This window comes from Molossus molossus, unplaced genomic scaffold (assembly GCF_014108415.1).
Source record: "Molossus molossus isolate mMolMol1 unplaced genomic scaffold, mMolMol1.p scaffold_m16_p_14, whole genome shotgun sequence".
Classification (NCBI taxonomy): Eukaryota; Metazoa; Chordata; class Mammalia; order Chiroptera; family Molossidae; genus Molossus; species Molossus molossus.
Window position 1 is genome coordinate 11,950,717 of NW_023425349.1, and position 25,366 is coordinate 11,976,082.

At 53.7% G+C, this 25,366-nt stretch overlaps 1 protein-coding gene across 1 annotated transcript; it reads right to left on the reverse strand.

The window, feature by feature from the left end:
* Positions 1-299: 299 nt before the first annotated feature.
* Positions 300-20,001, reverse strand: PTGS1 (prostaglandin-endoperoxide synthase 1). The gene is made up of 11 exons (XM_036261855.1): positions 19,957-20,001; positions 19,766-19,864; positions 13,420-13,536; positions 12,875-13,015; positions 12,543-12,686; positions 10,505-10,686; positions 10,304-10,387; positions 8,390-8,636; positions 6,109-6,395; positions 2,555-2,702; positions 300-1,379 (listed from the first exon to the last, which is right to left on the reverse strand). Exons 1-11 carry the CDS (start codon positions 19,961-19,963, stop codon positions 1,021-1,023), a joined length of 1,815 nt encoding a protein of 604 aa, XP_036117748.1. The 5' UTR covers positions 19,964-20,001; the 3' UTR covers positions 300-1,020.
* Between the last annotated feature and the right edge of the window lie 5,365 nt (positions 20,002-25,366).

Consider the following 25,366-nt stretch of genomic DNA (forward strand, 5'->3'; position numbering starts at 1 on the left):
CTCTCTGTTGTACGCTCTGTAAGGGAGAAAGCTGTTTTCATCAGGCATTGGGGGCTGAATGCGACCTCTCCTGGGGCTGGGGAGTTGTGTGTTTTGGGAGAGCTGTCTGGAAGCGGTGACGCTAACCCATGAGGTGGACGGAGCATCGGGATGATCAGGACTGTGACAAGCCCCAGGGATCCCAGTGGAAAGTCCCATGCTGCAACCCTGAGCACATCTGGCTGTGGCGAGGAGAAAGGTCATTTCTGTGTTGCCTCTGCTTCTGAGGATGCAATCACAAGAGATACATAGCAGGCAATTTGGAAAAAGGACTTTATTCGCTTCATGAGAAACAGCTGCCATGAGTCAAGACCTGGCTGGAGACAGAGTGGCCTGGGAAAAGCCCACTTGTTCTCTCTATATCCTCGAACCGGGGTCTAAGTCGGGGTCCCAGAAAGACCACCCCCCTCCTTGCTCCGTCACTGCAGGCACAGATTCAGGCAATGCATTCTTGGTAGACATTAGAGTCTCCTGTTCTGTGTGGATCTCTCCCTGACCAGGAAAATGAATCAAATCAACATTCTAGACATTCAGACCTGGATTGTCTGGCATTCCAGCCACTGTTTGGGATCGGCAGCCAGGAACACAACATTCTGACTTGCCAATCAGAAGTCTAGAATGCAACACAAGAACACTGGTGTTCTAGACGATTTCATCACGGGCTCCGCGTTCCAGAATGCCTGGATTCCAAATCAGCCAGAAATCTGACACTCTCGATTGTCAGCCAGGAACCCAGTTGTCTGGCATGCCAATGAGAACCACTTCTAACTTTCCGAATGGTTAACCAGGAATTCAGTATTCTCGGGTGCCATACACGACCACAATATTCCACATAACGGGTGAGAGACACAAAGTTCTAAATTTCAACCCTGATACACTCTCGATGCCACACTAGAAACCCAGCGTCTAAGGCTATTCGCCTTGGCCTCAGCACTCTGGAAAGACAAGAAGAAAGCTCTACCCTTCAGAATGCTGCTGTCCTCAGAGCTCAGAGGACGGCCGCTCCACTGCTGACCCATCCTCCTGTGGGGCGCCGTGGGGGACATGGAAGGAAACATAGGGACAAGTCTTGGTGTTGAGGCAAACCAGCTTCTTCAGTGTGGCCGTCTTGACAAGGTCAAAGCCCATCTCGCCACCAAACGTGCTGGACTTCCAGTACTCTGGAGAACAGATGGGGTTCCCCAAGAGGCCCTTGAGGGAAAAGGGAGCTCCGATTTCTATCATACTCTCCCCAAAGATGGAGTTCGGATGGCACTTCTCAAGAAGCAGCCCCGGGTAGAATTCCAAGGCATCGATGTCTCCATACAGCTCCTCCAACTCAGCCGCCATCTCCTTCTCTCCTACCAGGGGGAGAAGCTAGAGTCAGAATCACACCACCACCCTCTGAGGTTCATCTGGGGAGGGAACCTTCTAGGTCCACTTTTTTCCTGGGGAAAATAAGGGACTTCAGGAAAACAGTTGGAGCAATTGAGCACATGCCCTGAAACCTGGTCTGACTGACCACCCGTCTCCGGGGCTGCATCTAGGAAGGGATTTGCTACTAAAGAAGGAATCAAGGGCCTGGCTCTGTAACTCATCTCCCTTCTCTGTGTCCTCATTACCTGATCATTGCAACAGGGAGAAGCTACCCATCTTGTTCCCCTCACAGGCAGACTTTAGGGACGAATCCTGCTCTACAAGCTGACGTTCTACTGGAGTTCAGAGATGTAATGTAACTTGTCGGAACTCACACAGAGACTGAGTGGTAGAGTTATCTCCGCCTCTCTGGACTATCACAGGAGACAGACATTGAACTTCCCTACCTGTTTCCTCAAATCCACCCTCCCTGGGGCACTTGGGCACAGCCATGGATCATGTCACACCTCATCAAAAGCCTTCAGTGGCTTCCCAATATCTGTGACAAGGGTTCTCAAACTTGGCTGCCCAATAGCTGGGAATCAGCAACAATAACGACCCCCCACACACACACACACAGAGTCTTGGGCACCACTCGGGCCTACTGAATCAGTCTCTGGGAGAGACATCTAGGATTTGGTATTTCTAATCAGTTTTCTAAGCAATTCTTAGCTAACTGGTCCACAAATGAATATTTAGGATCCACTAGACAAAATAAAACTGAAAATCTTTAGCATAAAACTCAAGATTCTATGCAATTTGACGCCAACCTCCCATCACTACCCCTGCCCCACCCCCACATAAGCTCCTTGCTCCAGCCACACCTACGACTGTTCTCTGAAGTAGGCTCGTTCGTTATGGTCTCTGTGCTTTTGCACTCTCTGTTCCTTTACCTAGAATGCTCTTCCCTTCATTCTTTACCCAGAATCCCCCTTTACCTTCAAACCCATCTCAGAAGCCAGCTTCTCCCCCCGAGTGGGGTCATTTTCTATCCCACACCCCCCGTAATCCCAGCCACAGTGCTGGTCACGCATTGGCCTCTTCCGTTTCCTCGATGTCGCCCTCACTTCAGGGCAAGTGCCTTGAGGGCCGGGACCGTGTCCAGGAAGCAGCTGCTCACCTGTGAACTCCTCGAAGGAGGTGTAGGGCTTCATGCCAAACCTCTTGCGGTACTCGTTGAAGGGCTGCAGCCGCAGCTCTCGGGATTCCTTGATGAGATCGATGGCCACGTGCAGGACGTGGGGGTTCATGTTCCTACCCCCACCAATCTGCCAAGAAATAAACACAGCTGTGGTCTGAGAACCTGGCCACACTCTCCTGGAAAAGAACTTCGGGTCAGGAGTCCTTCCTGAGCTGGGACAGAAGCAAGGCTCAACCTCGCCCTCACCGTGCTGGGGGCCTGATCCTATGAAGGAAAGTTCTGGAATCATTAGGTTCAGCAACTTTGCAGACAAGATGGTCAGTATGACCAGAGCCAGGACCCAGGCAGAGGGACAGGCGCTCCCGCTCTGGAAATGAAATCTAGAGGGACAGGAGGTTCTCTGGGCCGGCAAAGGTTAGAAACAGAAGGATGGACGGACACATTAGCGCTTTCCTGAACGTGTTTAATATTGTACGTGACAGAACTGACATGTGTCTGTCTCTCTCCAAATCAGTTCTTCTCATGGAACAGGGAGGTTTAATCTTTTAAGGAATTCTGCAGGGAATTTCTATTGCTTTCCATTCCCTGTATCGTAGTGTTGAGATGCAACAAAATTTACCAAGTATATCGTATTAAAAAGTGAACCCTTCCCTGGCCAGTTTGGCTCAGCAGTTAAAGCGTCGGCCCGCGGACCAATGAGTCGCAGGTTCAATTCTGGTCAAGGGCACGTATCTCAGATGTGGTTTGTCCCGGCCCTGGTCAGGTTGTGCAGGAGGCAGCCAGTGGTTCTATCACATCGATGTTTCTCTCTGTCTCTCTCTATTCCCCCTCCCACTCTGTCTGATGATAAATAGAAAAATATCCTCAGGTGAGGAATAAAAAAAATTTTTTCAAAAAAAAAGTGAACCCCTAGAAACCAGCTGCCACGAAGACTCAGAGCTAGAAGGAAGGAAGACAGAGTATCATGTCACACCAGTCAGACCAGGTGAAGTCACTCACAGGAATGCAGGTGACCATGGCCATTACTTCTTCCTTCTGCCAAGCCTTCTGGGAAGGCAATGCTCATAAGCTAGCAAGAATGGAGCTAAAACCCAGCCATGAAAGCTGATAGATAAACAAATTTAGCTTAACTAGAAGTTTAACTTCAAGACCAGTGGTAATGAGGTATCCTGAGGAGGGCGAGGCACAGGGTTCAAAGCCCAGGTAAGCTGGTGGGATAAAGAAGGCTCCAGAAAAAAATATTCTGATTCATTACTACTAAGGAATATTGGTCTAAAGAAGGTCTGTTGTTGCTCAGGATGAATTGATAACGTTAATGCTTAGGAAAGAGTTCCATGTGGGTAGAACACGTATAATTGGATGGGAAAGAGGAAAAGCATTTTTGGGTGAAATCATTCATATTGAAGCAAAGCGAGAAGAGGCTGGTGCCGATCTCAGCTCGACCATCTACAAGCTTCGGGGCTGTTATGGTTGGCTTGTGTGCCCCAAAAAGATATGTTGAAGTCCTAACCCCCAGAACCTCTGAATGTGACCTTATCTGGAAACAGATGTAATTAGAGGTCATACTCTGGGAAGGTGGTCCCTAATCCAATGACTGATGTCCTGATAAAAGAAAAACCAGAGACACAGGGAGAACACCACGTTGGAGCCTTGCTTCAACAAACCAAAGAACACCAGGGATTGCTGGCAACCACCTGGAGCCGAAGCCAGGCATGGAACAGGGTCTCCCCAGGAGCCTCGGAGAGAGCATGGCTCGCCCAACACCTTGATTTTGGACTTCTCGCCTCCAGAACTAGGAGAGAGCAAGTGTCTGCTGTTTAAAGCCACCTGGCTAGTAGTCCTTTTGCAGCTGCAAAAACAAAGACTGAAGCTGTCTCAATCTCCTCCTATGCAAAAACGGGGAGGGGAAGAGCATCCACCTGACGTGTTTGTGAAATAAGCAAGATAAAGGAGGCAGAGCAGTTATCACAGTGGTGACCCCAAGAGGGTGGCCATGTGTGGTGATTATCAAGGGAAGCCTCGTCTTATCACTTCGCGGGCTCTCTTCAGTATCCCAGGAGTCAGCCCACTTCTGTTGCCCTTCTGCCTCGCGCCAGAAAACCGCAGGGCTTTTCACGTGCATCAGCCTGGACCTGCTTAAGATTCTTTGGAAACATGCAGCCCCACATGTTTTAACAAAAGTTATTGTCTCTGTTCATATCTGTGTCCCCACAGAGAAGAGAGGCCGTAAAGCCGCCAGCAGCTGCCCACTGGCGGCAACATACGCTAATTTCAGTCAAAACCAGGAGGAAACCGAAAGCCATATGGTGTCACAACTTCCTGATAAGGCTCACGAACAAAGATCAGAGAGAAACGGGGTGAGAGGAGCTGAGCTGGAGGACATGGGAGGCTGAAGAGGGAGCTCGCCAGGGAGTCGAGGGGGAAGGGCTGTGTTCGTCTTCTAGAACAGCCATAACGAGTACCACCACCTGGGTGGCTTAAACAACAGAAATGTGTTTTCTCGCTATTCTGGAGGCTAGAAGTCCAAGGTCCAGACGTCAGCCAGGTTGTCATTCTGAGATTCACAATGGCCGTTGTCTCCCTACGGCTTCCCTGGGTGCACGTCTGTATCCTCCTCTCTCCCTATGGCTTCCCTGGGTGCACGTCTGTATCCTCCTCTCTCCCTATGGCTTCCCTCGGTGCACGTCTGTATCATCTCTTCTTATCAGAACCCAGTCAGACCAGGGCCCACCCAATGGCCCCATTTAACAGTCATTACCTCTTTAAAGACTGTCCAAATAGTCACATTCTGAGACACTGAGGGTTAGGACTTCCACCATATGAATTGGTTGGGAGGACACTCAGCCCATGTACAGACGAGCTAGTGTGCAGGCACCTTCACACATATTACCAAACCCTGAATGTTCTCCTGATCCCCTCCCCCCCCCCCCCCGCTATGCCCTCTGACTTCGGGGCCTCTGCCATGCTGTGCCCGCCGTCTGCAATGTGATCGCCCCTGCCATTAATACTACCTCTCTCCCTGGGCGGTCCCTGTGCATCCTTGGGATCTGTGCTCAGACATCCCTTCCTTATCCACAGTTCCCAGCTCTGGCTCAGCAGCTTCTGTCCGCATTCCCAGAGCACTGTGGGCTCTGTGAGATTTTGTGGGCTGTGGTTCCTAACATGCTCTTTTCTTTCTTTTTTTTTTTTAATAATTCACATCAGAGAAGCACTTGGTACAGCGCCTAGCATGTAACAAGTGCTCAATGATGCTAGCTGTTGTATAGCTATTGCTCCTTTCCAAGGTATAAGCACCAAAAGGACAAGGACCCAAGAACCACACTGACCTTGGTCCCCACTACAGCCCCAGCAGCTGGAGCAGCCAACGCCTGGTATCACTGAGTGGACAAAGGACAAGAGAAAGAATGCTCACAGATGCCATGGAGGCGTGACCCTGTCCCCATTCAAATTTCAGAAAAGAAGGCTGGAATTTGGATCCACGTGTGTCGGAGCCCACAGCCCACCTGCCCTCACCAAGGCTCCTCGAGGCTTACCCGGCCAGCGCTCTGGCGAGAGAAGGCGTCCACCAGGGCCTCCACCCCAGTGTCCACCAGCATGGACGTGTTGAACAGGAACTGCTCGTAGCCGTAGTCCTGGGAGCCCACCTTGAAGGAGTCAGGCATGAGCGGGTGCCAGTGGTAGAGATGGTTGAACTCCATGGCAATGCGGTTCTGGTACTGGAACTGGACGCCGAACAGCAGCTCGGGGTCGAACTTGAGCTGCAGGAAGTAGCCGCTCAGCTGCTGCACGTACTCCTCGATCACGATCTTGATGGTCTCCCCTGGGGCAGGGTCAGCAGAACACGCCACGTCACCAGCGGCTGGGGAAGCAGGCCGGTTCGTGGCAAGGGGCTTGCTTTGTGTTTCTTTATGGCTGCTATTGTTGTTTTGTTTTGTTTGGCTACATCCATGTGTCTTTTGGGGAAGGAGTGTGAAAATGGAACTTCCTGTCTCCGGTCGGACTGACAAGAACCTGCCGGGTGTTCCTACATTCCAAAGGGAGGTTGTGGGCCCAGCTAACCAGGACATGCCAAGGAAGTGTCTGAGAACTGGTCTTGGGACCCTCGGGTGACCACCCGCCCACAGCCCATGAAAACTTGGAAAAGTGGAGGTTAACTCAGGGAGGGGTGGGGTGTGTGGAAGAGACCCCTCAAAGCAGCGGCAGCAGCAAGAGAGGGACGCTGAGGACAGAGGTGAATCTAGACCCAATACAGTTCTCACACGTTCGGACGCATCCGAGTGCTTGGGCACAGATCTCCCTCTGCGCCCGCAGTAACCAGCTACAAGGGACAGCCAGGGAGGACGCAAATGGAACATTCTGAACAAAATGAAAACTGGTCACCTAGATATGAAAAGAGTCGGATATTTTGGCCCATCGGCGTTAGGCACATGGGCTTTTAGCAAGTTGATCCGGACCCACTGGGTTTGCAATCGCCGACCTGGGTGCTCATCCTGGTCTCACCATTTCTAGCCACTGGTGCCTGGGCCCGGCGACCTAGTCTCTCTGAATTCACTTTCCCTTTCACATCTGTGAAATGTGTGTTATAATAATATCAGCACAATAATGCTCATAGGGTTGTTGGGAGGAGAGAATACGAGCATCTAAACCGCTTGGCACAGGGACTGGCATATAGGAGGTGTCAAGCACGCAGGTGAGAAGCAGGAGCACACGGGTAAGTGTGAGGGGACATGCCCTCCCCATACCCGAGCACCCGCTAAAGATCGGACTGCAGCTCGCAACCCCTCCCCACCCAGGAACAAGCGTCCCTTGTGAAGTGGCGGAAACAGCATCAACCTTGCTGGCAACCAGACCTGGTTCAAGTCTTCCTCTGCTGAGTGGCCTTGGAGAATTCACTTGCCTTCTCTGAATCTTAGTTTTCACAACAAGAGAAATCATATCTGGTTCATAAGGTGGTTGAGGAGGGTTAAATGAAGCACTGGATATTCGCCTTTATCACTTTTGGTCACAGCTTGGTCACAGTTTTATCATCAGTCAATATGCTTGCTGGGCAGCCTCCAGCCACAGACTTGCCCTCTCTGGTCATGGTCCCTGCAATGCTGGGACTTCAGAACCAGCCCTTTCTTCTTCTTTAGGCTGCACCTATTCCTGTTGCCTGGCTCTTTCAAGCTCCCGTGAATCAGGCACTATAATTGGGACCAGCCATCCCCAGCAATGCCCAGAGATGGGGGAGGGGTCTTACTGGTGACTCAGAGTGAACACGGTCTGGCGGGGGTGTCAGAGGCCAAGCTTCAAGACAGGAAACCATCTGACATTTTAGGCTGCAGACTCGTCCCCGTAGGAGACACAAAAATATCCTCTCCCTGAGTCATCTAGAAGCTACCAAACTCCAGGAAGCCAGCCACATGCAGGCCAGGAAACAGGAGGATTTCTGAGGGCCAGGGAGCCTGGGGTCTGACTTGCACTGGTTGAGGATGTCTCTGTGCATGGGGACAATAAGACTTGGGATGGCTAATGAAATGGGCTGCCAGTCACCCAGCTAATATCACCATCACAGCCATTTTCTGAAGGCCTACTATGTGCTGAGTGCCTTCCCATTCATCATCTCAACAAGTCCTTACAACCTTCATCATCCCCAATGTCCAGATTTGGAAACGGAGGTTCGCACAGGGGAATGGGCCTGCTTCAGGTCTCATAGCTAGTAAGTAGAAGAGCTAGGATTCCTAATCCCAGTTCTCTGTCCCCAAGCCTCCCACCCCCTCCTTCTCAGGACGGAAGGCACTACCTTCCAGGGCAGGGCCGGTGTGGAGTCCTCACCTATAAGGATGAGGCGGGTCGTCTGGAAGAGCTGCTCATCTCCCCAGGTTGGGTGCTCAGCCTTCAGCAGGTCACACACGCGGTTGTGTTCACGCAGCCAGAGCGTGGCATAAAGCATGAGCCCGGGAAGCAGTCCAAACACCTCTTGGCCCACGGCCATCTGGCTCTGGGGCGGAATGCCCTTGGGGTAGTGCATCACCACAGGTGCCTCTTCCACCGAGGGTGGGTACATCTCTCCGTCCAGCATCTGCAGGATGGGGCCACCTGGCAACCTGGGGACGGGGCAGGGTGCCTGCACCTACCACATCTGACTCCCTCCCGCTCTGCATACAGCTGCCCACATCACATGGGGTGCCTGCCCGTTCTTCCTAATCAAGACTTGCTGACTTTACTTCCTAACTGGGTCCCTTCCTCCCTATCCTCATTACCACCAGCGGCTCCAACCCGCCCTCATTCTCCACCCTGACTCCTCTGGAAGTGTCCTTACTCTTCCTCCCGTCCCCAGCTTTTCCATTCTCAGTACTGCGGCCAGAGCAATCTTTCCGGAAAACCCCCATCTCCTATCGTTCCCTGGCTTAACCCCTTCCAAGTCCTCTCTCTGCTCTGGGCAATAGTCCGAAATCTTTAAGATAGCCCTGCAGAGGTCTCCACCCTCACCCACCACCACTCAGGTGTCCATCGTCCTATTCCACTCCCTCCGAGTCCCTCAAGCCGCTTCCCCTGTCCGAGCCTTGGCACCTGCTGCCCGGGAAAGCCTGTCCCCTTAACTCCTCAAACTCCACGCAGCTCCGGGCTTGTGTGTAATTCCTAGGGGAGACTGCCATCCTGTGAATACTCTCGTGGCTTCTTCCCGGGGGCGGTTATCACAAGTGTCATCAATTAAATGGCAGTTTCTTCATTCATTCGGTAAATACACACCGAGGACCTACTATGTGCCAAGTACTGCTGTTAACCCTAAAGGTTCAGCCGTGAAATTTCCAGTTTGGTTTTTGTTTGTTTAGATTTTCACAGTTCAATGTGGTAGGCTCTCCATGTAGCTATGAAGCACTGTAAATGTGGCCGGGGTGGATGAAGACCTCATCAGTTGTTTGTTTTATTTCATTGAGATTTAAATTTCGAAGTGGGTACTTCAGCTTCTGGGGAAATCTCTAAGTGCACTTAGAAAAACTGGGGCACAATTCTACCTTTCCAACTGTTTTTTTTTTAATGAAATCTAAATACAGACCCAGTATCCCCAGGGAAAATTTAGCAGCCAAATTGAGATGTGCTATAAGTGTGAAAATACAGATCAGATTTCTAACATTTAGCATAAAAAAAAAAAAAAGGTGAGACACTGTGTCAATAATCTTGGTAGTGATTACATGTTGAAATGATAATATTCTGGATATATAGGGGTTCGATGAAATAGATAATTAAAATCAATTTCACTTTTCTTTCTACCTCTTTTAATGTGGCCACTAGAAAGGTGTTAATTACATCTGCGGTTCACATCATATTTCTGTTGGACAGGGTTAAACATTCAGACAAAATGACTTCATGGGACTAGCATCCTAATGCTACATCTATGGCTGAGAGTTCCTGGAGGCCAGGGCCCAAAGGTATGATCACTGCTCCATAACCTGTGCTAGGCACCTCGTGGTACCCAATTAATATGGTGGGAAAATTTAATGAACAAAGGCAAACTGGAAATGCCCATATCCGATCAAGCCCTAAAATCTACTTCCCAGGAGGACATAAGAGGCCATTTCTGCTTGTCTGCGTCTCTGGCCTGGCACCTGCTCCCAGGGTTGATTGTCACCTCCAGCTCCTGTGGCTGCCCCTCTCAAGACACCTCCCGGGGCCCGCAACAGCCTCTGCCAGGAAGACCTTGGTGGAAGGCCCTTCCCAAAGCCCCATCCCTACGTCCATCCCTACCTGGTACTTGAGTTTCCCATCCTTAAAGAGCCGCAGCTGATACTGACGGTCCAGATTGTCTCCATAAACGTGGCCAAGGTCTACCTGAGGTCAGAGAGAAGGTCCACTCGGGTCATCAGGAGGTCCTGCCCCACCGATGATGACACCTTGCACATGCCAAGTTAGGCCCAGAAAAGCCCTGAGCTCCTCCTAGGTACTCACCCCGTGGCCCAAGGCCTTAGTGAAGCCAGGACCCATCTTGCCAGAAGTTTTGAAGAACTGGTGGGTAAAGTGTTGTGCAAAGAAGGCAAACATGAGGTTGGCACCCTGGGGGTCAGGTATGAACTTCCTCCTGAGCAGGAAGCGATGGCTCAGGAGCTCGGCGTCTGGCAGCTGCTTCTTCCCTGGTTGGGGAGATGGGAATGACCAGATGCCTCCTCTCTGCATCTTTCCCCAGGGCCTCTGGGCTCACCAGACCAAACTGGTCGTGAGGGAGCCCAGAGCGGCCTCCAAGGACCTCCTTCCTCCCACCAGATGGTCTCTTGCACGTTCGCTACCAAAGGACCCTAGAAGACTATCTGGATGAAGTGATATGATATCTGGACTTTGCTTTGAAACGCCCCATAAAAAATAAGGTGAGAGAAGATGGATGAAATAAGACTGGCAAACTGTGCAAAAGTCTTGAAACTGCAAGATGAATACACAGGAGATCATTTTACTTTCCCCTCAACTTTTGTGTGTGTTTGCAATGTTGAAAAAGTTAACCAAAAAGAAAGAAGAAAGAAAAAAAAAAAAAAAGAAGTGGACTCCCAACCCTGGATCAGGGTAGCCTGTGTCTGAAACTGACTATGACATTCACAAACTGTGTGAACTCAGATCAGTCATTTCATTCCTCTGAACTTCAACTTCCTCATCTCTAAAATAGGACAAATGAAACTATTTTATGCAGTGGGATGGAGAAGTACACGAAGTAATGTAAACATGACAGAGAACTGGTGAGGTGGAATCTTTTCCATCAAGGGTCAGCCAACTACTTTTGTCAAAGCCCAGAGAGCCAATATGAAAAGCTTTGCCAACATACAGTCTCTGTCACATCTACTCAGCTGCAGGCTAGAGTTTGACAACCTATTTTAAAGGATGCCAGTCTGTCTAAGTCTGGGACAAAGACAGCAGTCACCTTGAAACAGGTGTCTGTCATTATGAGAATAAGTGTTACGAGGCCTTCCTTAAATATGTTAGTGTCAGATGAGTTGGTACCCAATGCCTTTTCGGAAGGGAGTAATTGGATTTGGTAAAGGCATCCGTTCATAACACCTCATGTGAGGCCCAATGTTGAAGGTTCAAGACCACTAGGCTAGTTCTTTGAATTGAAATGGCTGGCTGGTTTCCTCTAGCAGAAAAGAATATCAAGCACCCCAAAGGGAACCCTTTTGGGGACTTGGACAGGTTCCAGCAAAGTGTGGGCAGAGTCCAGAAACTCTGCAAGATTCTCTATTCTGGCAGAATAGTGATGCTTTAGGAACAGTAGGTGCACATGTGTGCAAACCATCAGTGTAGGCCCAAGTAAGGACATTTGTACGTTTGCACGTTTGAACTTGAGAAGCACACAACCCTAGGGCTGCACGGGACCGGGGCTCAACAGCGACACCATGTGGTGGAAACTGAAGTGATGGCGGTGGCAGACGGATGCCTCTCTGTCCTCTGTAATTTAAGCTGAAATGATGGCTCTGAACTGGGTACGCTCTCAGGTGTTTGGACAGTCGCGAGGGAATGGAAGGAAAGCCTTAGAGGAAAGACCCCCGCCAATGAGACAAAGTGGGGTTTGGGCACTAAAGGGAAAAAAATCTGACCTTATATGTAAACTGCACTGATGAAGCATGTAAAGCTATTTACATTAGTGAAGAAACAAATAAAAACACACTATTACTTCTCTCCTACATTTAAACATATAAGTCACTCCCTTCCCAGCAAGATCCCACCTGGTGAGTAGACAAGGTTCGGGCAAAGAGGCAACCTGGAAATGGAAACAAGAGTCTGACTGCCACTGACTTTAGGTGACCTCAGGCGAGACCCTCCACCACCCTGTCCTGGCCTCATTCTCCAGACCTGTCCTCAACCCTGGTTCTGCATATGGCACATGTCTTGCCTTGGTCCACCTCTCTGTGAAATGGGTCAATAATTGTTCCTCTGCCTGCCTTTTCCCAGGGAGAAGAACTGAGCATCTCCTGTGATCCCCAGCTCCCTGACCCACCTCCCTTACCTTTGGTCCCCATGGGTGTGGGGCAGTCTTGGGGCACGGAGGGCAGAACACGCGTGTAATAGCTCAAGTTGGAGAAGGACTCCCAGCTGATGTAATCGTGGTCTAAGTTGTAGGTGGGGGGGCTGGGGATAAGGTTGGAACGCGCTGTGAAGGGCAAAGATAATGGTGACAAGGAGTTTCCACCCCATCCCCCCCTCCCCGCTTTCTCTTGGGTTGAACTTGTTTGATCTGGTATCAAGAGTCTCCCCACCCACTGCCCTTATCAGATGCCAAGAATTCCAAGAACTGGCGGGATTTCTGGCTCCACATTAGGGGACCTTGTCCCCACCTACCTGTGAGTACCAGGCGCATGAGCATCTCGCGGATGAAGGTGGCATTGACAAGCTCCCAGAACCAGCGTCCGTGCGTCAGCAGGAAGTGCAGGAAAGAGGGGCTGGGCCGCAGTGAATTCCGGAGCCAGGTCCACAGCTCGGCTGCGGGGACAGTGGGAGCCACTCAGGCAGCGCTACTGGCAGGGCCGGAGCAGCCAGCGTGGGAGAGGGGAACCGGGAACAAGGGCCAGGATGGGACAGGGCAGACCCTCTGGGGTGGGGTAAGGACGGGTTCTTGGGAGTGATGACACATGACAGCCAGAACCAGGGGTGAGGACAGGGCACAGGGACAGGGAGCGAGGGTGGGGCTGGGCAGTGAAGACGCCACGGAGCCAGAACCAGGGCGAGGGGACTGAGGTCCGGGAGAGTGTCAGAGACTAAAGCCAGGCAAGAAGGAGCCGGGCAGTGGCCCGAGAGGAGGGCGAGAAGTGGGCGTCTCGAGGACGAGCCCCGGGAAGCAGGAGGGGCCCAGGATACAAGGAGTGGGGGCTGGAGGCCCAGCTCACGAGTGGTGCAGTTGGGGCCAGAGTAGCCCGTGCGGCTGCAGTCACACTGGTAGCGGTCGAGGCCGAAGCGGACACAGACGCCCTGGTGCTGGCACGGGTAGTAACAACAGGGGTTCACTGTGGATGAGAAACAGAGATCAGAGACTCCCCGGGGTGACCTCTCGGTGGGGCCAGAGGCAGGGGCCAGTGTGGCAGTCCTGTCCTAACTCACCCTAAGGGCCCTTTTGCTCCCACAGCTAAGAGCAAAAAACCCGACCCTGCTGTTTCTGGGCCCTGCTCTGGATCTCCAATGTGGCCCCATCAGGGTCCCCAGGGAAGTCCCCCCTCCCTGCGGCCACCAGTGGGGGGCAGGGGAAGAGTCCAGGCACCAGGCTGTAGCATCGAAGGCTAGGAAATAGCTAGTTGATAAGACCCTGAAGCCACAGGCTTCTAGAGCATTCACTTCCTGCCAGGTCAGCACCCAGCACCAAGGGCAGGGTTTGTGGTGTTGAGAAAAGGGGCAAGGATGGGGGGGCTCTCTCAAACCAGCCCCCAACCTCTGGGCACCCGGACACTAGGGAGATGAGATCACCCACCAGCCCTCTATTCGTGCAGAAGGAAAGGGAGAGCGGGTATCATAGCGTCCACCTGAAGATGGGAAACTGAGACCAGATGAGGGGAGACCCCGGCGGGTCACCCAGCAAGTCCCACCAGACCAACGGCCCATGGCTTCCCTTCCAGCTCAGCAATCAAGTGCAAGGAAAGAAGTTTCCCAGAGCCCTGCGGAGAGTAGGGGTTTGAGGGGTCTCGGCTCCCATTCCTGACAGACCCAGCTTTGGCCCACTTGGGGGGCAGGGAGGGGAGGCAGTTCTGGGCTCTGCGATCTCGAGGTCGGTCAGGGACCAAGGGTTGGGAGACTGGTGGCTGGAAGAATCTACCGAGAGGGTGAGCAGAGCTGACATCAGCCCCGCCTCCTGGAGAAAGCCCGGCAGGAAGTCCCCTTTGTGTCTGACCCAGGTCTCGTCCACCACAGCCCCCTGGCTCAATCTTCACCGCCTGGGTGATTCTTCAAGAGCAAAGTCAGCCCTGGCCGGTTTGGCTCAGCGGTTGGAGCATCCACCTGCGGTCCAGAGACCCGGGTTCGGTTCCCACTAGGGGCGTGTACCTCGGTTGCAGTTTGTCCCCGGCCCTGGTTGGTTGTGCGGGTGGCAGCCACTCGATGTGCCCCTTTCACATCAATGTTTCTCTCTCTCTCTCTCTCTCTCTCTCTCTCTCTCTCTCTCTCTCTCCCTCCTACTCTATCTGAACAAAAAATGGAAAAATGTCCTCGGGTGAGGATAAAAAAAAAAAAAAAGAGCAAAGTCAGAGACTCCTTAGAATTCACTCAATGCTTATTCACTGCTCAGCAAGGGAAACTGAGGCTCAGAGAGAGGTGGAGCTTTGGCCAAGGACAAAGCAGGGCCCTCCTGCAGACCCAGAACCCTGGCTCCTGGCAGGAGCTTTTACTCAGCCTCCCACAGAAAGCGCCGGGCCCCTCGGCAAACATAGTACTTCTTTATCTGGGCCCAGAACCAAGGTTACAGGGAACTTCTATTCTTTGTGCAACTAAATAGGGGTTCAAGAGGATAATAAAAGGCAAGAGAAACCTGGGAGGTCACCTCAAAGTGCTGTGATCAGGGGGCATGACCCTGGGCAAGGCATGATCCCTCCTCCCTTTGCAGCATGAGGCCTGGGCAGCAGGGTCCCCCTGGGCCCCTGAGAGAAGGGCCCCAGCACCACCACCAACTCGCCCCAACACACACACACACACACACACACACACACACACACACACGAACAAGAAGCAAATCATAAGAATCATGCAAATAATTTTGCTTAAACCCTGGCAACTCCCCATTCCCCCACAATGGCATCTTTGTGGCCCCTGCAGGGGTGTAGGAAGGAGGGGCCAATGGAAAGGGAAGAAGGCTGGACAAAGGCCTTATCAGGCTGACACAGGCGGAGACCCAGGACAGAGACCTGGCAGGACCCAGCCTCGCCCTCCCACAACCGCAGGCCCAGAAACGCCAAGGACACTCAAGGACCCGGAACCCTCCTCATTAACCCCTCCCGCTCAGGACACTGCTCACCTGCCTCATTTACCTGCCCGGGAGCCCCACTGCCCAGCTCCCAACCCTGGCACTCAAGGTCCTCCCACCTCCCAGCAGGCCAGTTCCCCCCTCCCTCCCACAGTAGGGGTCTCAGAAGTGTCTCCAGAGGTCCTTCTAGCTCATTCTGTGGCGCCCTGTCCCTTAGCTCCAAAGTCGAAAGCTCTTCTTCCTTTGCCCAGACTACCGTTCCTTCCTAACTATTCCCTCCAAGTTTACCCCAGCCCACACCTTGCTTCCAGCAGACAGCCTCCCCTGAAAATCCACACAGCACTCCTCCTGCTGCCCCTCACCCCACCCCGTGTCCCAGCTCGGCCTGCTCTACTCCATAAGCCCCCAAGGGAAGGGTCCACACTTTCCCTGACTTTCTCCTCCCGCAAACAGCTGGAACTCAACCCAGCTCCTGGAGAGATCCAGCTACCCAGGGGATCCAGGTGTGGTGGCCAGAGCTCTACAGATGTTGGTGGAATTAATAAAAGGAAGCTAAGAAACAAGCCACCTCAAGTTTGGCGAAAGAGACCTCTCATCTCCTCAGCCCTGGGCTGCTGGCTCGGAATCTAGTTCGAGAACTTCCTGCACGGCCCCAGAGTCCTGCCCCGGCAGGAGCAGAGATGCCTCTGCTGCCAGGCTCCTCCCCACCAGGCTGGCTGTCCAACTTTCCCTCCCTCCTCCTGCAGATCTTTTCATAAACACCAGCTGCCCCAGGGTAGAAAAAATTCTCCCCAGCAAGGACAACAGCTGCCTTTGGGGCCCAGGGGTGTCAGGGTGGGCAGAGAGGGAACTGGGAGCCGCTTTCCCAGGGGTGAGCCTGACCACAGCTGGGGAAGCCAGAGCTCTAGCTGACCAACAGCCATGCTTATTCACCTTATGATCTGCTCAGCGCGCCCTAGGAGGGGTCCGTGAGACCTTTCTATGGCGCGGATGAGGGATGCATCCAAGGCTCAGGAAGCAGGAGGTTACTCAACCCCGCTACTTCAAAGTCACAGAACAAAGACTGGAACCCCTTTCTCTTCCCCTCCCTTCTTCCTCTTAGAGACTTCCAGACCTGGATTTGGAGAGGGAGAGTCACTTTGATCTGGAGGCTGGGAATGATCCCAGGGGAGGTAGGTTTGTCACCCTTCAATGTAGACCTGAAAGTTAAATGAACAAGACCAGAACTCCTGAGGGATCATCAGCCACTGCCACAACCAGAGCTAAGGAAGGCCTTCCTTTAGTCTAACTTAAATCCTGCATGCTTTTGGGCCAGCCCAGTTCTGGGCTCAGTGGAGGACACCTTGCATAATAAACCACCAAGAAAGAGAACTGGGGAGAGGCAGGCACGGAGTCCAATGTGTCTTGCGTTCCCACACCCAGCACAGTGCCAGGCACCAAGTAGATACTGGGCAAAGATGTGCCAGAGGGTAGATGTTCTTTGCTGGCTCTGTGTCCTTGGACAAGTTCCTTCCATCCTCTGGACCTCATTTTTCTGTATATCCCAAGAAGAAGATGGAGCAGACCGGCTCTGAGGAGACCTTCTTTGGTCTGGGTGAAGATGATCTACCCTCTCCATGATGTACACTGATGTGATTCCCCCATCCCATCAGCAGCCAACCTTGCAACTTGCCCTCACTGAGTCCTCAAGACCCCCCCGAGGTTGGCTTGATCAGCAGGCCCATACGGCAGGAGAGCCTGGCTCCAGAACCTTCTGAGGATTTAGGCAAGGAAATGTCCCCAAGCCCAGGAGTCAGGGCTCTGGACACAGTGGGGGAACACCAAGTCCTCCAGGATGTAGAGGCGCCAGGCAACAAGAGGCTGAAGTGAAATCCCCTAAGAATAATATTTAGAGAAACTCCAGAGGCTTGGCAGCCACAGAGAATAAAATAACCTACTAGTCAGACCTGGGCCCCAGCTCCTACATCCAGCCAGGTCTGCAGCCGGAGGCCAGGCACCACCACACCAGGCCCTGACGGCTGGCCCACAGCTGGAGGAGTGCAGCTAGAGAGGAAGCCCCATCCTGGCCCACAGACCCAGCTGGTGCTGCAGATAGGAGGCGCCGGCAGGAGTAGCAGGGAGGCCTTGGAATAGGCTGGGTTCCCACCCCATATGCCAGGGTTAGCTGACCTCAGGGCCTTCCACCTGACACCAAGGTCTTGCCGTATCCCTCTCCAAGGAGAGAACACTAAGCCAAGTCCAGGAGCTGGAAGCAAGCATGAAGGATCCCCTGGCACAGCCTGCCCTCCAAGCTGGACTCCACCTCGGCCACCACACAACAGGCGGAAGCAACATTCTCCCCTGACACCCGCCCCCAGGTGCATCTGCAGCCTCATCTTGTGGAAGATTGGCCTCTGCTGCCCCTCTGGGGACAAACACAGGCTTCGGCTTCCCATGTCAGATGACCTCAGTTTATTTATAGACTTGGTGCAGCCCAAACCTCTGCCCCGCAACCAACTTGTCACCACTCCTTTCTTGACCCTTGCAGCAGCCTCCTTGGTGGTTCCCCTCTCCAGTCTCACCCCCAGTCATCCATCCAACTCACTGCCCCAGTTACCCTCAGGCCCAGGGCCGGGCACTCCAGCCCCGGCAGCCAGCCCTGTCCACTGCTCCCTTCCCTGAGCCCCACGGTCATGGCCCTGATCCCCTTGGATGGCAGTCTGTTGGCATTTCTGTCTTCTCCATCAGACTAGGAGCGTTTCCCAGCTCTGTCTCAGGCTCCAGCAGAAAAGCTAACCTTCAGGCATATTTGTGGAATGAAGAAAACCCATTCTGTTTAAACATATAATGATATAAAGGTAAGTAGAACAGGCAAAAAACAGAATGGCATAGACCATGCTCACTGGGCCTTAGTGAACAGACAAGGCGACAGGCAGGCCAACCTTGGTTACCCCGGGGGTCCTGGATGGGGCAGAAGGGGGCCTCAGAGGAAGAACTGGGCTGATCCAGGATCTCAGACAAATGTGCTCATCCTTCTGGGCCTCAGAAGGGACTGTCACATCTCCAGGGCTATTGTGAGCACCAAAGAAGTGAACATACACAGCCAGGCTCTGCAAACTGTAAAGAGCTGGCCACATGGGTCTTCCTCCTCTTCTTCCCACAAACTAGGCCTTTGCTCACAGCCGAACTCTTGCCCGGAGCCCCATCCATCCTCTACCGGGCTTCCCCAAATGCCACCCACTCAAACCCTCTCCCTTAGAAAACCTGGTCTGATTCACAGTCCACATAGACACCTTTGCTCTCTCCTCTGAGCACTGAGTCCCTGGAGCATCACAGCAGAAAGCTCAGACCCCACCCCCCACTCCCATCCTCTCACCCCCATTTACAGATAGGAAATGGAGACCCAGAGAAGGATGGCTCTCACAGCCAGGGGCTGGAGGAAACTGTGTCCAGGCCTTGCACGTACCTTGCCCATGTGTGAGCACACACACGTGCACAAAAGCAGTAAGCTGAGGCAGGGAGGCTGGCTGAGGAAGGGCTGAATCCCTTCACCTGGAACCTTGTACATGCATGGCCAGGGGCGTGGAATTTTACAGTATCTGACTTTCCCCATCGTCTTTGGGTTGAGGAAACCGGGGTCCACTGTCAGGGGAGGGGGAAGTTCTTCTGTGGAAAGACCTTTCAAAGTGCCTAGATCAGGTAGATCTAAGTTCAAACCCTGAGCCCGCGGCGCACTGTGTGAGCTTGAGGGAGTTATGGCCCCTGTCTGAGCCTCAGTTTCCTCCTCTGCCCAGTGGGGACCTGTGGGAGAGGATTTAAACCTCCAGGGAAGAAAGCAGCTCTGTAAATATATTTCCAACTCCGCCTTCCCAGAATGGGTGGCGTGCCCAGGTCCTCGCCGGAGAACTTCCCCGGGGCTGGGAATCCGGAGGATCCCCAGAAAGTCGGAGGCTGGAGAAAGGGAACTGGCCAGCCGCTGCCCCCCGCAGTTACCACTGCTTCCTCCGAAAGAGGCCCCGCAGGAAACAGCGGTGCTGTCGGGCAGCTGCGGGCCGAGAACAGGTGAGGGCGGGGAGGAGCCTCCCTGCGCCCCAAGCCAGCACGGGATTCCCGCCTGCCCTTCCCCGAGAAAACAAGCCTGTAGCCCCAGCCCAGGCCAGGCCACACTGCCCGGGGGGCTTCAGAGAGCCCCCATCCCACCCACAGACCCAGCGCCCTCCCTCCCGGCACCGCTCCGCGAGCGAAAGGGGAAGCTGGCGGCCCGGAGGGGAGAGGGCAGAGGGGCCAGGGCGCAGCCGGGGGCGGCCTACCCGGCGCGGGCTCCCCGGGGTCCGCGGGCAGGACGGGGGGCGTCGACGGCAGCAGCAGCAGCAGCAGCAGCAGCGGGAACCGGAGCGAAAGACGCCGTCCTGCAGAGGGAGAGAGAGGAAGGGCTGAGCCTGGCATTGAAGGCTCCGCCGGGAGGCAAGGAGGGTTCCTGGGGCACCGGAGCGGGACTCACGGCTCATGGTGCAGCGGGCGGCTGCCGGTGCGAGACTCGACCGGCCGGAACCCCGCGGCTCTAATTCCGCGCCAGGGAGCTCAGGCCAGCCTGGCTGCCCGGCCCGCCCCCTCCCCACCCGTCCCCTTGGCTCCACCTCTCCAGCCCGCTGTCACCTCGGCCACCACCCACTTACTTCCTCTACTCCGGCCCCAGCCAAGACATTATAGTCATTATCCTACGATTGCCACTAAGGTGATTTCTCACCCGAGATCCTTGATGCACTTGAGTTTTCCAAGCCCGGTGATGCCAAAACTGTGTCCATTTGGCAGCTAGGAAACTGAAGCCAGGGATGATGTGCAAGGCTGGGGTCGCTCGGGGCTTTGGGGCAGGACTGAATGGCTGAGGCTAGAAGCTGCTGGTCTGAACCACACATCCTGCTGCCCAGAAAAGAAAAAGGGGTAGAAAAGGGAGCGTCCACCTGGCCTGCACTACCCTCAGACAGGTCCGACAAGAAAGGCTGACTTCCCCCAGAGGCTGGGCTCTGCCTTCTGAGGCCACAAGTCTCTGCCTGTGCCTGTGCCACCAGAAATGAAGAGCACAGACTCCAAGTGCAAGAGACCTGCCTTCAAATGCGGACTCTACAGTCTACTGGCTGTTTCCCTGGACCAGGTACTTACCCTCTCTGGTCCTCAGCATTCTCCTCTATAATGGGGATAATAAGAACCAGCCCGGAGGGTTGTGTAAGATTCGATGAGCTAATGCACACAGAGCTCCTGCTGCAGTACCAAGCACATAGTAGATGCTCAATTATCAACATGCATAGTTTTCAAACATCTGACTCAGATGCTGGGGTTGGCCAGGGTCACTGCTCTAGCTGGTCTCACATCCACCTGCCAACTTTACAGAACCCTAGCATTCAACTCCTCTTTTTATAGCCGGGGAAACCGATTATAGCAGGGGGGAGGGCTCATCCTAGGTCACTCCGAGTCTCGGGTCAGGTTTTCTCCCTCAGTTTCCCCAGCACACCCGGCTGCTGTGGGTCCTGCAGCAGAGAAGACCTGGTAGGAGGGCTCAGAGGTCCTGTGCTCGCGCCCAGGCATCCTTGGGTGTGGGGTGGGAACCATAACAGGTGGAGAAACGAGCCCTGCTGGAAAGCTATGTCAGCGTCCCACCCACCCGAGCTGTCCCATGCTCCACTGGGACAGAAGCCTGCTGCCCCAGGGAGTCAGAGCAAGCCAGGGCAGACGGGGGAGGGCGCAGGCAGGTGGAGGCCCTGGGGTGCTCAGACAGGCTGCAGCCTTCCCTCCAACATCAGGTGCGGAGTCCCTCATAACGACCCACATAGGGTTTGGAGACGTAAGACATGGATTGTCAGTCAAAGGGGTCAGGGTGAAGATTCGGGAGCCCAGCTACCCAAAGAAAAGGGGACTTTCTGGTGATGAAGAAAAGAGAGACGAGCTTGAACAAGGCCCCGTCGTTCACTCCTAGGTCCTCCGTTCCTTTGGGCCCTGGGCCCAGCAATTACCATGCCCATGCCTCCTGCCAGCTGTTTAATCCCGCGTCACCTACCAATACCTGTGTGGCCCAGGCGCCGGAAGGAAAGAGCCTTAGGCTGTGAGTCGAGAATCCCAGTTTGCAAGTCTCAGCTCGTCCATGATGTGACCCTAGATGAGTCTCTGCACCTCTCCAGACCTCTGGTTCCCCATCTGAACAAGAGAAAGGTCACATCAGATGGTCTGTGGGAACAGGTCCAGGATGGGTGATCAAGCCCTCACTGGGGCCAGGCTCTGGGACCAGCGCTGGAAATCTTGAGATGGAGGCAGCGAAGGAGAGGCCAGAGAGAGATGGCCGGCAGGACACCAGTGCGGTCTTTTGGGACAGGATGGAATCGAGGTGGGGGAGTGGGGGACAGGACGACAAGGGAAATGGTGGCAGAGAAGTACCTGGACTGGCGACCAGTTGCTTCAGGGAAAGAGAGGTCTTGCAGGGGACACCTGGGTTTCTGGCCTGATGCTGGTTATAACCTCCAGGGAAGGACCCAGGAAGGGGGCACAGCCTGGGTTTGGGGAGTTCGCATGGGGACACATGTTTGGTTCATCTCAGCAGCGGGTCCAGCATGCAGCTGGATCCAGGGAAGAGGACTGGGCCAGCCCTTGCCTTGGCCCTGGCGAAGGGCATAGCACAGGGTCGCCTGTCCTCACCCCTCCACTCCAGAGCCTGTAGCCTCAACATCCGGGGAGTTTTCCTAATCTTCAGGATGGTGAACTTCCACTCGGCGCCAGTGTCCCCTGGGAAACCTCCTCTGTGCTTCCCCGGTCACGGCAGGTAGCACAATGGACTACATTGCCCCTCTCTTTCCCTTATTAAGCTGTAAGCATCTTGGTCACTGTTGCCCAGGGCCAAGCACGAGCTCTGGCGTGCAGAAGACATGCGGCGAGTGCTGGTTGATTGAGGAACGCAATTCGTGGGTGCCTGTCTGAGTGATTGACTACATGAAAAAATACGGACCTTCTCTGAGTGAGTGAGGCTCCAAGATCAGTCTCATCAAGGTGACTGCCGGCCCATCCATCTGCTGTGATCCCCACCAGAAGTGTCAGTGCCCTGCCTCAGTTTCCCTGCCTTCCGCAGCTGGGTCCATTGGCCAGCACCCCCAACTCTCACAGTTCCATCCTAGACCTTGAGACCCTCCCCCAGCAAAGACAGCAAGGACCCCCTCTTTCCCTCTTCCCTATACATCATTGGTAACACGGAGTGAAGTTTCTCCCTCTGCAAACCCCCACCCCAGGCTCCACCCCTACACCGGCTCCTGGCAACCCGACCAGAGACTCTAGGGAGGGCCTGGATTTTAATGGCCCTGGAGAGGTTCCGCCCCTCCTGGGTCCCACCCATTATTTGGAAATCCCAGCTGACTGTGACCTGAATCACTCAGGGACCCAGCCCCACCCAGCCCCACCCAGCATCCCCACAGGGCAGGAGAGCTGGAATCAGCCCAGCATCTTAGGTCCCAGCCCCCTATTCCTGACCAACTCTCTGTGTGACCTTAGGCAGCCAACTGCCCCTCCTGGGCCTCAGTTTCTCCCTCGATGAAATGGAGTTAATTCCACTCTTGTCAGAGCTGTTGTGAGGATGAAACAAGGCAGTCCATGTGAGCATACCTGGCCTCCGGGGGGAGCTCAATGCTCATTCTCTACCTGTTCTCCCTCTGTCCCCTGCCTGAGCAGGAGGGTGCTGTGCAAAGTTCTCTTCTTTCCCTTCACCTACTCAATGCCAGGCTAGGGTTGGGCATGGGTGGTTAGAATTCTTAGTATTTCTTGAGCACCTACTGCGTGCCAGGCAGAATGCTATGCATTATACATGCAGTATCACATGTAATTACTCAACGGCCTCATAGAGTATCTTCACCTCCAATGTACAGAGAAAGAAAATGAGATCTAGGGAGCTGAAGTGACTGGCCCAGGGTGGCACAGCTAATCCCTTTGCTCTGGAATACTAGGCACCACGCGCCCAAGCCCAGCACAGCCAGCCAGTGTTTGGAGGAGACAGAAATGCACCCTTAGGGTGGCAGTCAGCTGGGTGTGGGGAGTGGGGGTCCAATGTAAGCAACATAGTTCAGCTGAGAAGCTAAGGACTGAGAGTCACAAAATGTCTTTATATCCCTTTCTCATTGAAAGCCTCACAGCAGCTCCAAGAAGAAGGTATCCTTATCCCCTCGGTGCAAAAGAGAAAACTGAGGTGCAAAGATTTCCCTAGATTGTGCGGGCAGTGGGGCGAACGAGGAAGAGGAGGAGGAGTTAGAGCCTGGAACTCTTGCTGTGTGGCAAGGTGTTATGCTAAGGGGTTTGGGTGCATCATGTCCCCTATAACTCGTAACAGTTCCATGAGCTAGGTCTTCTTGTCCCCATTATTGCAAACAGGAACGCTGACCTGTTAAAGGCCACAGGCTAATAGGTAAGAGATGGGATCTGAGCCCTTGTCTGTTTGATGTCAACATCTACAAGCTTAACCCCTTATCCCTGGCTCTCTTGGATTCCAACCCCTGAATGTTTAAAACAAGCACCCAAATCTTGGTGGAGGCTGGCCAAGAAGGCAAATAAACAAGCAGGAGGTGGGTGAGTGGAGAGTCCCCAAGCTCATCTGGGAAGTTTCCACTGCAGAGTCTCCTGTCCTGCAGACCTCACCACTAGGCAGCTGGCGCCATCTGATCAACACAGGATGGCCGCGTGCTCACACCACTGGCATCCTCCCCAGCCCGCCCCCCTCCGGCAACCTAATCTGCAGGGCATCAGTGATTAGCTCTGGGGAGCTGGGAGACCAGCCACTGTCTCGCTAAGCAACGGTAGTTGCTCTGGAGGTTGCTGGGGCTGTAACATGTCAGTCCCTGCATCCCCCTCCTCCTCCACCACAGTTGAAGAAAGACCTGTTTCCCTCCTAACTATGCTCAGAACCATCAGTAGCTCCCACTGCCCCAGACCTTAGCCCAGACTTCAAGTCTCATCATTCACTGGGCATCAGGATGTCACAGAAAGAGCCCTTGATGGAGACCCAGATGACCTGGTTTCTAGTAATGTGACCCCCTGAGTTCACTCTGTGACCTTGGGCTCACGCTCCTGAACCTCAGTTTCTCTACTTGTTAGGTAAGCCTGTTTCATTAGCTGTGCTAAAGCTCGGGAGCAGAGGTCTCGGACTCAGGCGGAACTGGACTTGGAGCCCAGCTTCGGTCTTCTGGCTGGATGACTGGAGCCGGCCATCTGTCATCTCTGAGCCTTGTTGTCCAAAAAGAAGGACAATATCTATTTCCTGGGACCACTGCGAGGATAAAATAACTTAGCTCTATTCCTGGCACGTAAAAGGTACTCGGTAAATGTTCATTATTGGTGGAATTATTATTATTCACTAATTATATAATCCAGCTAATTCCATCAGTGTGGGCCTAGAGGTGGGGGCTATGTACTAGAATCGTAAAAAGAACTTATGAGAGAAGTGCTAGTCTATGGTACCAGGAATGTGTCCAGCTACATATAGCAAAATCCCAAACATAGAAACTTAAAAGAAAACGGCGGGGCGATTCTTCTTCTCCAGCGACAAGTCCAGGGGTGAGCAGCCCAGCTCTGCCCGCCTGTCTGCCCCGCACCCACAGAGGTGGCCCCGCAGAGTTCCGGGGCCTGGGTTTCCCTGGAGCTGAGTCACCTGGCCTCACTTGGCTGCAAAGAGGTTTGGGAAACTGAGTTTTTGGTTGAGGCAGGCAGGAGGGCACAGGGAGCTGGAAGTGGAAACTGAGCCGGACGCTGGAGTCTCCGGAGTGGGCTGTGGTTTCTGACGTGTGGCTTCTCCGGAGATCCAGAAGCAAGCATGCACCACAGGCTCCGGAGGGGAGCCCCTTCCTCTGTCTCAGGACAGGGTCTGAGATGGGCAGGACACACTGGGTCAG

What these genes read in the sequence shown, in the direction of transcription:
- PTGS1 (XM_036261855.1), bottom strand. An exon ending in CACACCCATGGGGACCAAAG is followed by an intron (nt 10,687 to 12,542) that starts GTAAGGGAGGTG and finishes CTCCCCAACCAG; the next exon opens with GGAAGAAGCAGCTGCCAGAC. An exon ending in GACCCGCCTCATCCTTATAG is followed by an intron (nt 6,396 to 8,389) that starts GTGAGGACTCCA and finishes ACCCTGCCCCAG; the next exon opens with GGGAGACCATCAAGATCGTG.